At 42.5% G+C, this 14,346-nt stretch overlaps 1 protein-coding gene across 5 annotated transcripts in view; it reads left to right on the top strand.

Moving 5' to 3' along the window:
• The window catches only part of PAK5 (p21 (RAC1) activated kinase 5), a 114,150-nt gene extending 100,190 nt beyond the window's left edge, over positions 1 to 13,960 (top strand). For all 5 annotated transcript variants that reach the window (XM_083431944.1, XM_083431946.1, XM_083431947.1 and 2 more), the window contains 3 exons: positions 5,573 to 5,698; positions 8,999 to 9,133; positions 11,359 to 13,960. In XM_083431944.1, coding sequence (XP_083288070.1) covers positions 5,573 to 5,698; positions 8,999 to 9,133; positions 11,359 to 11,514 — 417 coding nt within the window. In that variant the 3' untranslated portion in view covers positions 11,515 to 13,960. The remainder of the gene's footprint in view (positions 1 to 5,572; positions 5,699 to 8,998; positions 9,134 to 11,358) is intronic.
• Positions 13,961 to 14,346: the final 386 nt, after the last annotated feature.

Genomic DNA, 14,346 nt, shown 5'->3' on the forward strand with positions numbered 1-14,346 from the left:
ACCCCATGACAGGCATAGCAAGGTCAACGCAATAGCCCTAGATTAGGGCGGGTGATCCGATGCACGCAGCAAAAGAGCCCAGTCAGTGCTGTGTGACTTGATTTTATAACCTTTGGTCCATTTAGGGAAATGGCAACACCAAAATTTGCCCAGTAACCCAACCTCCCAATCACTGCGGATGGTCATCCATACTAACCCACCCAGCAGCAGAGGAGTGGCCTGTTCAGACCCCACTGCAACACGTGCTCTCTATGAAGCAGAACACGCTTTGCGCAGAAATCAATTACAGTGGTGCCTCGCAAGACGAAAAGAATCCGTTCCGTGAGTCTCTTCGTCTAGCGGTTTTTTCGTCTTGCGAAGCAAGCCCATTAGCGGATTAGCGCTATTAGCGGTTTAACGGCTATTAGCGGCTATTAAAGGCTTAAGGGATTAGCAGATTAGCTGCTAAAAGGCTATTAGCAGTTTAGTGCCTTAGAAAAAGGGGGTGGGGAGCGGGGAAAAAACCCCAGGAATCGCAAGACATTTTCGTCTTGCGAAGCAAGCCCATAGCAAATTCGTTTTGCGAAGCACCTCCAAAACAGAAAACCCTTTCGTCTAGCGGGTTTTCCATCTTGCGAGGCATTCGTCTTGTGGGGCACCACTGCATAGGAAACTGAGGCCGGAAACATGCCCCAAACATGAAAAGGGAGAGCTTCTGTGCACACGCAGAAAAAAATGGCATTTCTTTGCAGTATCAATGCCTCCCTCTTTGCGGCCTGCTGCTTTGCACGGTCCTTTGGCTTGTAGGGGGGGGGCTGCTGCTGGAAGGGGGAGCTAAAAAGCCCCATGGGCACGAGTGGAATGCCATTGAAAGTGCTTTGGATCCCAGCCAGATCATATAAAACTTGGTTTCTGTTTCCTTTTCAACGGCACCTTACCTCTCCTTCCCAGTGCTACAGAGAAAAGGTGCGGCTGCTGACTGCCAATTAGCTACCTGTTCAAAGTGTTGGTTTGAACAGCCTGAAGTGTTGGTTTGTACAGCCTGGGATCAGAACACCTGAAAGTTTGTCTCACTGTGTGGCCTCTGCCATTTGCAATTCCCTTCCCTTAAACAGGCACGTTCTCTGTTGTCTTTATGGAACCTGCTGGAATAACAACAACAAAATAATAATTCAGGACTGCCCCCTTTCTGCTACCTTGAAAGCTCACAAAAGTATAGCTGCAGGTCTAATGGTAGCTTTTTGTGACAGTATTCTTTTTTAAAAAATATTTATGCTTTTACAGTACATTGGTACATCCATTTCACGGTATTCTTCATCATCCTTCTACATTATTCGACTTCCCCACACCTTCCTCCATGGGTTCCTTTTGACTCTTAGTTGTTCCTTTTGGGTTCCTTTTGACTCTTAGTTGTGTTACATAACCTTCCACTCCTTCTAGTTAATTTAGCTGCTACTCATATGTCTGGTTTTACTTGGGGATTTATAGAACTGTTGTAATTCTTAAATATTCTGCAAAGTTTTCCCACTCATCTCCTATGGTATGTTCATCCTGGTTTCTTATCTTTGCAGTCAGCATCACTAACTCTACATATTGTAACTTATTCTAGCAATCCTCTTTTGTTGGACCATTTTTTTGTCCTTCCACATTTGTGCATAGGCTATTCTGGCCACAGCAGTTGCATAAAGAAACAGATTTAATACAGTCTTGGATATCTCACCCTCCATTATACCCAAAAGGTACATCTCCGGGAGGGTGTGTGTGTGTCAACATTAGCATCTTTTTTATTTCTGTGTATATCATCTCCCAATATCCCTTAGCTTTCCCAGCCAGATGGGCAGGGTATAAATATATTATTATTATTATTATTATTATTATTATTATTATTATTAATTACATTCTTCAACCTTGTATCCTCAGAAGTTGTTGGGGCAACAATGCCCATCCCCCTGATCACTGGCCAAGCTGGCTGGGGATGGGGGGAGTTGTAATCCAACAACATCTGGGGACTCAAGATTGAAATGTACCTCTTTCTGTTATCAAACGGCCTAGGAAGGTTGTGCTGAGCATTCGATTCCCAAGTAGAGATGCAGCTGGCTGCCACTGACAAATAATGCTTTATCTTTCAATGTTCCTTCTGGATTCAGGCTGCATACACTTAGGCTTACCAAAATTGTGGGGATGTTGAGGATAGTAGGAGAGGATATATTGATTAAATATTATCCTTCCTCACTCACACTAGTGAGCTAGTATCTGAGCACATTCCCTTGTACGTTGTAGGAAGCTAGTTGATGGATTCGTGAGAATCATTTGAGTTAAGCAATCCAGTCTGGCTTGTCCAGGTTGGATTGTTCCTGGTAAATACTGTTTTGTTGTTGTTGTTCAGTCGTTTAGTCGTGTCTGACTCTCCATGATCCCATGAACCAAAACACGCCAGGCACTCCTGTCTTCCACTGCCTCCCACTGTTTGGTCAAACTCTTGTTAGTAGCTTCAAGAACACTATCCAACCATCTTGTCCTCTGTCGTCCTCTTCTCCTTGTGCCCTTAATCTTTCCCAACATCAGGGTCTTTTCCAGGGAGTCTTCTCTTCTCATGAGGTGGCCAAAGTATTGGAGCCTCAGCTTCAGGATCTGTCCTTCCAGTGAGCACTCAGGGCTGATTTCCTTCAGAATGGATAGGTTTGATCTTCTTGCAGTCCGTGGGACTCTCAAGAGTCTCCTCCGGCACCATAATTCAAAAGCATCAATTCTTTGGCAATCAGCCTTCTTTGTGGTCCAGCTTTAGTTCTCTCTTAAAAACAATAATGACTCAACAGTCTTCTTTTAAAAGTCATGATAAGGTGTACTTACGTTCAGTTCACCATATGGTCCTGAAGGCAGGCTTTAGCTTGCAGTTACCATTACAGAGAAAAGTGTGGGTTCATCCTCTGTGGGGGGTGAGCCCATATGCTGCTGGCTGAGAGCCAACAGACAGCAAAAGGCATCAAGGATAAGAGTAAGCAAGAGCAAGAGAGGAAGAGGAAGATGGCTGCGTGACTAGCCCCTTTATAGGGTCTGCCAGGATCATCATGCCCACCTACCTGATCACATGTAGGGGGAGAATGCTCCAGATCAGGTGTGACAAGAAATCCTGGAGCAATACTCCCCTGTGTGTCCAGTCTGAGCAAACAGGAAAAGTTCTGTTTGACTGCTTCAGTGATGTTACATCCCACAAAAATCCTATTGACTTCACAAGGTTTCAAGTTGCCCTTGCACACCCTCGATCACTCACAAACCCACTGCACAGTTGCGATAGAGTTGACCGCTCGCAGAGTTTCTCAGAGAGAGTGATAGACCAACATCAAAAAGGAAAGAAAATTATTTCCATCATCATGAATAGATGTTCTTCGGTTTTGCTTTTTTTTAAAAAAAGAAGAGGTGCTGATGAAAAGCCATCTCCTCTCTGCTTTGTAGATATGCATACAAAGCCTCATTATGCCTATTACTCTCTACAATGCACATTTTGTCATGAGAGGTTGTATAATCCTTTCATTTTTCCTCCTCCTCCTCCTCTTCTTTTTTTAAAAAGGAGCGTCTCTTTTATCTATTCAGAGGAGCAATCGACATGCAAAAACCTTTTTTGCGCTCCTACAGCAAGGGAAATGGATCTGGCACCGAAAACTTGCCTTGGCTGCATCTATTCTGTAATGGTATAAAAAGAAGCTTGTGCTTATGGGTGCCTTTGTTTTACAAATAGCAACCATCCTTTCTTTCGCTTTTCTTTTTTTCAACTCGTGGGTAGGAGAAATGGGCAAGAAGAACTTGATTAAAAGTAACATACGCACCGAAGCCAAAAAACCAGACAGACAACGCTTATAATAAAACGCTGGTCTCTACGATTGCAACTTCCTTATTAACTCTTCCTTCAACTTTCTGTTCTGGATCCCAAACTGTAGCCCGACATGACAAATGAGCTGGAAACCTGGTGTGTTGCCTTTCCTGTTTCTGGCATGCAAACCCAAAGACTCGGGGCTCAACCACAAGCCTTCTGCCAGGGCATCACAATAGGTGCTATCTGGTTATCTGGATGGACAATGACATTCTAAAAAACTGGTTCTGCTATGAATTCATAAAAAGAATAGTTCCTCATTTTGCTCTAAGTACATCGCTGTTTTGCTAGCAGAGCTGGCCAAGCTGCTGTGCGCGCTTACAAAATGTCTATTGTAATTAGAGTATATTAAAGCCAAGAGAAAAAAGGCTCGAGACATGATGGAGGTGCTTGCAAAATGAATTTCTTACTGAAATTCTGAATTGTCTACATTGCTCTCCAGGATTTCAGACAAGTTTCCCTCCCAGCCTAACCAACGGTCTTCATTTTCCAGCACATCCCTGGATGAACCTTATTCATTTCCCCTTATCTTGGCTACTTTGTGTTTTGTTTTGTTATGTTTTTTTTCAAAATTGTACTTTTCAGTTTTATACATTTCGTTAATTTTACAATCATTTTAACATTTCAGAGCTTCACTTCCTCCCCCCTTTCTGCGGTTCCTTGAATTTATTTATTTTTAAAGTATCTTCTGCATATTCAGATTTATTTAATTGGCTCATTTAATTATCTACTTTAAATATATACTCTTATGAAACTGCAGGTTACTCCAATAATCCTGCGAATGTTTTTATTGGTTTGCAATTTATCTGTAAACATTCAATAAACCATTTCCATTTTTTAAATAAAAAGTTAGTTATCTTGATTTCTTATTCTTCCAGTAAGTTTCACCATTTCTGCATATTCCATAAGTTTTTGTATCCATTCTTCCTTTGCTGGGACTTCTGCTTCTTTCCATTTTGGGGCAAGTAGCATTCTTGCTGCTGTAGTAGCATACATAAATAATTTTTATATAATTTAGGTAGTTCTACCCTATAATTCCCAATAGAAAAGCTTCTGGGGGTTTGTTTACACACACACACACACACACACACACACACACACACGTTATTTTGAACATCCTTTTCAATTCATTATATATCATTTCCCAGTAAGCTTTAACCTTACTGCAAGGCCACCACATATGGTAAAAACAACCTTCTTTCTCTTTACCTTGTCAACATTTGTTTGATTTGGATTTATACATTTTTGCCAGTTTACTCAGCATTAGATACCAATGATATATTATTTTCATATAATTTTCTCTTAAACCATAACAGGCTGTAAATTTTATATCCGTATTCCACAATCGTTTCCATGTTTCCATATCTATATTATGACCGATATCTATTGCCCAGTGTATCATTGAGGATTTTCCTAGATATTCCTAGGCTTGATTACCTAGTTCCTCCCAAGGTGAGGGGAAGTGGACATAGGTAAGTCTGTTTGGACAGCTTACTCTGTGGTATTAACCCCTACCTGCACATTTCCCAGTAAGCTTTATCTTGGCTACTTTGGGAAATATGCAATTCCATCACTTACCAAAGCAGAGCCTTGCTTAGTTTTAACAGAGAATAAATATCAATACTGTACAGCTAAAATGATGGGCATCTGCTAAATATGTCTGAACACTGCTCACTGGATTATTTCTCTGATGTGATATTTATTTGGTTTTTTTCTAAATTTCAGATAAAATTGTCAGATTTTGGATTCTGTGCCCAGGTTTCAAAAGACGTTCCGAAACGGAAATCACTTGTTGGAACCCCCTATTGGATGGCACCTGAAGTGATCTCCAGACTGCCTTATGGAACAGAGGTAAGTACAACTGGTGTTTTGTTCCATACAGCAACATATATTCATTTTATCAACCGTTCCATCAAACATTTATTAACAGAAGCACATTATCGTCAAAGCAAAAAAGACTTCTGGACCAGCTTACATGCCATGAAGCAAAACAAAGATTGTCCCTACGCACAGCTTACACTTTAAAAGAAACAGCACAAAAGGAAAGGTGGGAAAAGGGAGGAGGAGGGAAGAGGAGAGCAAACAAACCCAGGCACCATTATTTTTAAAGCTACATGACAGTTCTTATAATGAGAAGCTAAAATGGAAAGGAAGAGCCAAATGGATCTGGCTTCTCAGAGAAGTGCAGAATTCAGCAGCCAGATTGCTCAACAGAACAAGATGGTTTGAGCATATTACACCGATCCTGGTCCGACTGTGCTGGCTGCCAATTATTTTCTGGGGTCAATTCAAAGTGGTGGTTTTGACCTATAAGGCCTTAAACGGCTCAGGAACGCAATACCTCAAGGACGGCCTCTTTCCATATGAACCTACCCGGACCCTGAGATCATCTTCTGAGGCCCTTCTTCGTGTGTCTCCTCCTCGAGTGGGCTGGAGCGTGGCAACATGAGAACAGGCCTTCTCTGCAGTGGCCCCCATCTGTGGAATGCTCTCCCCAGGGAAGTTCACCTGGCACCTTCATTATACACCTTTAGGCGCCAGGCAAAAATGTTCCTTTCAACCAGACCTTTGCTTGATTTGAATGTCATCCTAAGCCCTTTTAAAATTTGGGGTGGTTTTTTTTTGGGGGGGGGAGTTATTGGGTTGTCATTTTTATTATGTATTTTGTGGTTTTTATATCTTGATTTTGTTTTGTGAACCGCCCTGAGATCCCCGGGTATAAGGTGGTATAATAATAATAATAATAATAATAATAATAATAATAATGTGCCCCTGCTTCCCACTGCTCCCTTTACTGCAGCCTTATGTTATCACTGTTGCCAGGTAATAAATACAGTGGTACCTCGGGTTACAGATGCTTCAGGTTACAGACGCTTCAGGTTACAGACTCCGCTAACCCAGAAATAGTACCTCGGGTTAAGAACTTTGCTTCAGGATGAGAACAGAAATCGTGTGGTGGCGGCGCAACAGCAGCAGGAGGCCCTATTAGCTATAATGGTACCTCAGGTTAATAACAGTTTCAGGTTAAGAACGGACCTCCGGAATGAATTAAGTTCTTAACCCGAGGTACCACTGTAGTTGATGGAAGAGCCCAGTGGAGCAGGTGTTTCAGCAGGTCCAGTAAAGTCGCCCTGTGTGGCCCCATCTCTATTTCTGCTGCACTGGGGTGCATTGTGGAACCCCAAGTAGCCAGTCTTATGGTCCCTATGAATACCAGCGGAGGGCTCCATCCAACTAAGTTCTACTCAAGAGGAGACCCATTGAAATCAATGTGCCTGTCAGGGGCATCTTGCCCATAGAGGCGAGTGGCGCGGGGTGCCAGGGCGCCAAGTTCTGGAGGGCTCCAGGGAAGAGGCGGAGGCTGGATGTGGCTCCTCCTGGCATCAGCTCGCCGCCCTCGCCCGCCTCGCTGAAGCAGCGCTGTGCCCAGAGCCTCAGCCTCTTCCCTGCTGGAAGAGCCGCCCTCCAGCTGCTGCCCGCCTCCTTCAGCCCTGCAAAGCTTCTGGCACGATGGCGCCAGATATACTTAAGATGGCCCTGGTGCCTATGTTATTCGCGTGCATTGATTTCAGTGGGTAGAACTAGCATTGGCTACAAGCCACAGCTTCAAAATGTCCTTGCACATTTAACCTTTTCCCATGGGAGAAGCTTCATGGGAACGGACAGGCCTTTGCAGCAATTTCGCTATCAGGGTCTCAGAAATTGCTGCAAGGATTCTCATGTACCAGCAGTTTGCTTGATACTTTTCTCCATCCAGTGTCGTCCTTGGTTGTTTAGGTGTTGTCCTGCATGTTTAGAAAGGGAAAAGTGTAAGTGACCATTTGGGATGCATTGATTATGTAATATATTACTCAGTGCAAAGTGAAAAACCCATCATGCCTTACGGCTGCACATAAGATAAGGACATCGCATTTTAGGGCCTATCATACTGAGGTTGCAAAATAAACCACGGTTCATTATTTAATACTGCGTTTTAGCTTTCTGGTGTTGAGTATTTTCTTAAATAAATAAATAAACCTACCCACTAAACAGGATTTCTGCTCAGATGATTTCTTGGGCCAGGGTGCCTGTAGTTGATGGGCAAACTCACCCTGTCAAAAATATTATTGAAAAAAATAAAGAAATTGTCCAGTAGCACCTTAGAGACCAACTAAGTTTGTTCTGGGTATAAGCTTTCGTGTGCATGCACACTTCATTATTATTTCTTTGTTGTTTTATCGTGTTTTTAATATTCTGTTGAGAGCCGCCCAGAGTAGCTGGGGAAACCCAGCCAGATGGGCAGGGTATACCTAATATATTATTATTATTATTATTATTATTATTATTATTATTATTATTATTATTTGTTCACTGAATCCCGAATCATCCAGCATGACACATTCAATTAAAAGTTATAACAACAATTTGCAGCATCTTCGAATTTAGCTACCCCACCCCCCACAAAATCTACATGCTGACTGTGCAAGCACAGAAAATATAAACTAACTCATAATCAATCTCAGTTCGAATTAGAAAAATGTTAACATTCACTGAACCAGAGTCAGGGATCATTATACAATCAAGGATTAACTGTACTGCACTTGATCTTCTCCAAAAGGCCGAGAATTACAAACACACTAGATTTTGACTTAATTAACTGACTAATTTCTAGTTTCAATGGCATTACTATATTTAAGCATAGGCAGCGATACCCAGTGAAACCCAGTGCATGGAAACTGGTAACACTGTCTATTCCAGCAGGAGAAGAAATTCCAGATTTTTAAAAAGCACTGCTTGGGTTGGGATTAGATATCTTTCCAGAGCTACCCTGAACTAAATGTGTAATCTCACTCTTGGGACTCAGCTACATTAGTAAAAAATAAATAAAAATGTTTTGAATGCGTTATAAACATGCAACGCCAGATGGCACTGCAGAGCAAAAAAAATTTCACATAGCATTTTTTCTTTTGTTTTAACGATTTAATTTCTGACTTATTCGTAGCAGGCTTTTCCCCTGTGTGTAGATCCACCCTGTGTCATCAGTCCTTCAGGAGAGATTTTCACCAAGCAGACTTAACTCTTTTTAAAATGTTGATAGGACAATGTCTCTATGGGGATCAGACATCTGTGTGCAGCACCTTTCAGCCTTTAACACATGGATATATATTGCAGGTGGATATCTGGTCCCTCGGCATCATGGTCATAGAGATGATCGATGGAGAGCCGCCTTATTTCAATGAGCCACCTCTCCAGGCAATGCGCAGGATCCGAGACAATTTACCACCAAGGGTGAAGGATCTACATAAGGTCAGAGGGTCCACACTTTCATGAAAGCCCTGGTCAGTCATTCTGAGCCTCAGGCAAATAGAATTGCATGAGGGAGAGAGCAAAGAACATGCTTGATGGCTCCTGTCTTCACATCTCTGTCGCCCTATGTTACCCACATAAACATCATTGGAGGACAAGGTCTGTAGTGGTGAAGCTGCTCTATGCCTCTAAGGCTCCCTGCATGATCATGACTCAGTCTAAACTATGCACAGGGAGCCTACATCTCCAAATAAAGCTCACCACTGCAGACCTTTGCCCTCTGATGTGTGGAAGGTGATAGACAAGGGTAATAAATACATGACTGAAGGGTTGTGGGCAGCTGGGGAACCTTTGGCCCTACAGATGTTGCTGGTTCATAAGTCCCAGAAACTTTTCTTTTGGGAATCATAGGGACAGAACTACCTAAACTGCATAGAAACTTATTCATGTATGGTACTACAGCAGCAAGAATGTTACTTGCCCCAAAATGGAAAGAAGCAGAAGTCCCAGCAAAGAAAGGATGGATACAAATCTGTGGATCTGGTGGAACGCTCTGTCACAAGAGACTAGGGCCCTGTGGGACTTGACATCTTTCTGCAGGGCCTGCAAGACAGAGCTGTTCCACCAGGCCTTTGGCCAAGGCACAGTCTGACCCCCTGCTTCTGTAATCCTCATAGAACTCTAGCCCAATGATTGCCATCAATTTGATTCTGAATTGATTTTAGAATGTATTTCAATTAATTGACTGTAATTTTATGTAAATTGTGCTATTTTTACTGTTGGTAGCCTCTCTGAGCCTGGCTTTGGCTGGGGAGGGCGGGATATAAATAATTTTTTATTATTATTTTATTGTTAAGAAATATGCAGAAATGCTGAAACTTACTGGAAGAATAAGAAATCAAGATAACATTTTTTAAAACAAAATAATGAAAATGGTTTATGGATAAATTATAAACAGATAAAAACATTGCAGGGTTATTGTAATAAACTGCAGTTTTATACGAGTATAAATTTAAAGAAGATGAATAAATGAGCAAATTGAGTTAATTTGGATATGCAAAAGACATTAAAAACGAATTTAAGAAACTGCAGAAAGAGGGAGAAGGAAGTTTTGAAATGTCAAAGTCATTTTAAAATTAGTGAAATGTACAAATTTGAAAAGTATAAACAAACAAACCTAAGTCCCATCATCCCTGGTGATGGTTGTAATGGCTGGGGCTGATGGGAGTTAGAGTCTCACAAAAACTGGAGGGCCAAAGGTTCCCTAGCCCTGAGTTAGTGCATCCCTAATCTCCCATCATCACTTTAAGCACTGATGGACTGAAGCCTTGTGCTCATTACCAGCTACCTTCATAAGAACCTAAAGAGAGGCCTGCAGAAGGAGGTCAATGGCCCTTCTAGTCCAGCATCCTGTTTTCACAGTGGCCAAGCAGATACAGATGCAACTAGATTCATCCTCAAGCACATCCCTGAACAATTAGGTCCTCAAACTGCCTCTTCTTAGAGTTACCATATTTTTTACTCTGTAAGACTCACTTTTTCCCTCCTAAAAAGTAAGGGGAAATGTGTGTGCTTCTTATGGACCGAATGCAGGCTGCGCAGCTATCCCAGAAGCCAGAACAGCAAGAGGGATTGCTGCTTTCACTGCGCAGTGATCCCTCTTGCTGTTCTGGCTTCTGAGATTCAGAATATTTTTTTTCTTATTTTCCTCCTCCAAAAATTAGGTGTGTCTTGTCATCTGGTGCGTCTTATAGAGCAAAAAATACTGTAGTTGGATGCTGGCATTCCTGGACCCTCTGCTCAGAATGTAATCCTCTGCCCCAAAGCCAAAGCTTCCCCTTTTGTTCACCCTTGGTACCTTTGGGGTTATTTGGGGTTCAGAGAAAGAGGAAGTGGTTGGGGCTATGAACAGAGCGCTGTTTGGCACATACCTGCTCAATGATTTGCACACACCTTCACACACCTGCTCATGAAATCGGCTCCTGTTATAAGCCACTTGTTTCCATTTCTTGCAAGATTACTAGCCTGAAGAGGCACAATAGAGGACTTCACCACCTTATTCTCACCTTCGCTGTGATGCATGCATAGACCGGGTCTTGGATAATGAACTCCTGAACACATGAAAGTCCCACAGCGATGCTGCACACTGCTATTAAATGACAGAAGGCTGCAGCACCAATCATTTAGGTGCTGCCTTCTTCACAATGTTGCTTTTGCTTTTCCAGGTTTCCTCGGTACTCCGTGGCTTCTTAGACTTGATGTTGGTGAGGGAGCCTTCCCAGAGAGGAACAGCGCAGGAACTGTTGAGACACCCATTTCTGAAACTGGCTGGGCCTCCTTCTTGCATAGTGCCTCTCATGAGGCAATACAGGCATCACTAAATCCAGTAGGGTACTCCCCTCGCTTTTTGTTTCTTCTGGAGGAGCTGGATGAAAACTGGCAAGTAGGCTGAAGGCACCTCTGTTGAGCTACCACTGCTGGCACACGATGAAGGAGACTTCTCTGAGTTTATGAAGATACTTTTTCCCCTTTGCTTGGTAACCAGGCATGTTGACAGTTAATACTCCTGTGGGGGGGGGGTGCACCTTTCACAATCCATCGGTGGCGTTGCTCTGTCAACTATCGAAGCAGAAGGACGTTACTTGTAGCACAACCCAGATGGAGCATCCAATTTTTATTTGAAACCGAAGCAAGGTGGCACTTCTACTTCAGAAGGACTTTTTTCCTGACAAAAACAAACAAGCACTTTTTATCTCAGTTGTAGCAATGTGACGTATTTTGAAATGAATTTGTAATTTTCTGTACATTGCTTTTGATAATTTACAGTACTTTGATGTCATAGCGGTCGTGCTGGTAGAGGTGGTAGATGTAAGTTAATAAGCATTTGAGTGAGATCTTTCCTACTTTTCTATCCCTTTTGATGAGAAAGGAACACACACACTTTAACAGCTCAGAATGTTGACAAAAACTTTTCATCTGTGTTAGTCAAATGTACATCTTCATTTTGCAAACATTCAACTTGCTGAGCAATACAAGATACTTTTTCTCCCCTTGGAAATAATGTGTAAAGATTACAGTATTGTCCAGAAGCAATGAGTATCTTACAGAATACACAGGACCTTATGCCAAGGGCTGAATTGCATATTTATATTTATCATGTCAAACAGACAGCTATATCAAATCATCAGTGGCCACAGAAAGTGTCCAGATAGAGATTTGCTTGCCAAGAGGTAAGCTTTCCAGTTGTGAAAATATTTCAATTGCAAAGGCTGCAGTTGAGTGACATATGCCACTTATGACATATGCCTATAGCTGGATGCTGATTTTGCTTATGCTCAAACTCCCGCAGCCCCACCATTGCCTTTGTTTCAGACAGGCCTGCACAATTTGTGAACACCAAACTAAACACACACCGCTGCAGTCACCTGCTGTGGCCTGCCAACAGCTCAGCATACCACCTTAACCGTTCTTGGCCTGCAGAAACAGAAGGCTACAGCACACATAACAAGCCACAATGCATAGCTAGCAAGCTGTGTCCCATTTGGTGAGTTGCACAGATGTTGTGCAGGCCTGGTTGTGTGCAGCTTGTAATGTAGCAGCAGGAGTCTTGGGGCCGTACCCAATGAAGTCATCCCATTCATGCAAAGACTCCCCATTGGGGCAACACAACTCTCCTTCTTCTCCTCTTCCACCTCCCCACTGCGCCCCAGTAAATCTCTCCTAGAGAGTGTTAGAGGGAGGGACCAAACCAGATGTTGGGGGAGATCCACAGGAGAGCAGAGAGAAGGAAAGTGTTATTGCAGAAGCGGAAGACCTCACATGGATGCGACAACTTCATTTTTCGAGTGGAAAAAGTAAACAAAAGAATCCCATTGGCCATCCAGTTTCAAATCCTCCTTTATAGGGCAACATACGATGTGTCTGGGGACCCAAGTCATCTGGAGAAGAAAGACTTAGTGACTGGGCTCAGCTAGCAATGTGGGCGATTCTTTGTTTTAGTCTGTGTTGACTCCAGTGTCACAATATTTGTATTCATTATTTAGAGTCACGCTTTGGGAGTCAAACACCAACCTCAAGATGTCCAGCAAGTGAAAGGGCATTTCCCAAGTTGAAATCCAAGTGTTTGTAAGATTCTAGTTGACATGTTCACCATTCAGGGGGAAATGCTGTGTAGACCCTATTGGAATGTGAATTCAGCAGTGACTACTACAACCAATTTTGTGTTGCTTGTTGAATATATTTGCATGTTTACCATAGACCTATAGCGCGTTGCCTTTATAAGTGCTTCATAATTATTTCCATGATGGAGGGGGTTTATTTATTAATGATTTTTTAAAAATTATGCACAATATGAAAGCCATGTATTTTCCAACCTTTTTTGTTATTACTGACTTCACTTGAAAAAAATAATTATCTGACCCAAAATCTAACATATCTGGTTAGAACGTTTTGCATTATGAAGGGCATTTCTCCCCCCTCAACACAAATAAGTTGGTCATTACCTATTGTAATAAATGAGAAGCAAAACAAGAAGTTAAAAGGCTGCTGATTCTAGACAGATTTGTCAACGATGATGAAGACCCTGTACTTTATTCCATCACAAATACAGTAATTCTTTTTTTAAAACCAAGTCAAAAAAGTAACACACTAAGTAATGCTTCTTCGGTTTGCATAACACCTTAAGGCTACAATCCAATATATACTTACCTGGGAGTAAGTCCCATTGAACTCAGTGAGACATCTTTCTGTGTAGGCATGCCTAGGCTTGTGCTGTTAGTGCTTTAGGGGATTATCACAACTAATGAAATAAACCACAAACCTACTTGAGGTTGGAAGCGGGTGGTGCTGTTTGTTAGACCACAGAGCCTAGGGTTTGCCAATCAGAAGGTCGGCGATTCAAATCCCCGCAACAAGGTGAGCTCCCATTGCTCAGTCCCTGCTCCTGCCAACCTAGCAGTTTGAAAGCACATCAAAGTGCAAGTAGATAAATAGGTACCGCTCCGGCGGGAAGGTAAACGGTGTTTCCGTTCGCTGCTCTGGTTCACCAAAAAGCAGCTTAGTCATGCTGGCCACATGACCTGGAAGCTGTATGCCGGCTCACTTGGCCAGTAAAGTGAGATGAGTGCCGCAACCCCAGAGTCACCCGCAACAGGACCTAACGGTCAGGGGTCTCTTTACCTTTACTTGAGGTTACAAAAATAATTTGCCAGTGA

This window comes from Podarcis tiliguerta (genome assembly GCF_965153285.1).
Source record: "Podarcis tiliguerta genome assembly, chromosome: 3".
NCBI classification, from domain to species: Eukaryota; Metazoa; Chordata; class Lepidosauria; order Squamata; family Lacertidae; genus Podarcis; species Podarcis tiliguerta.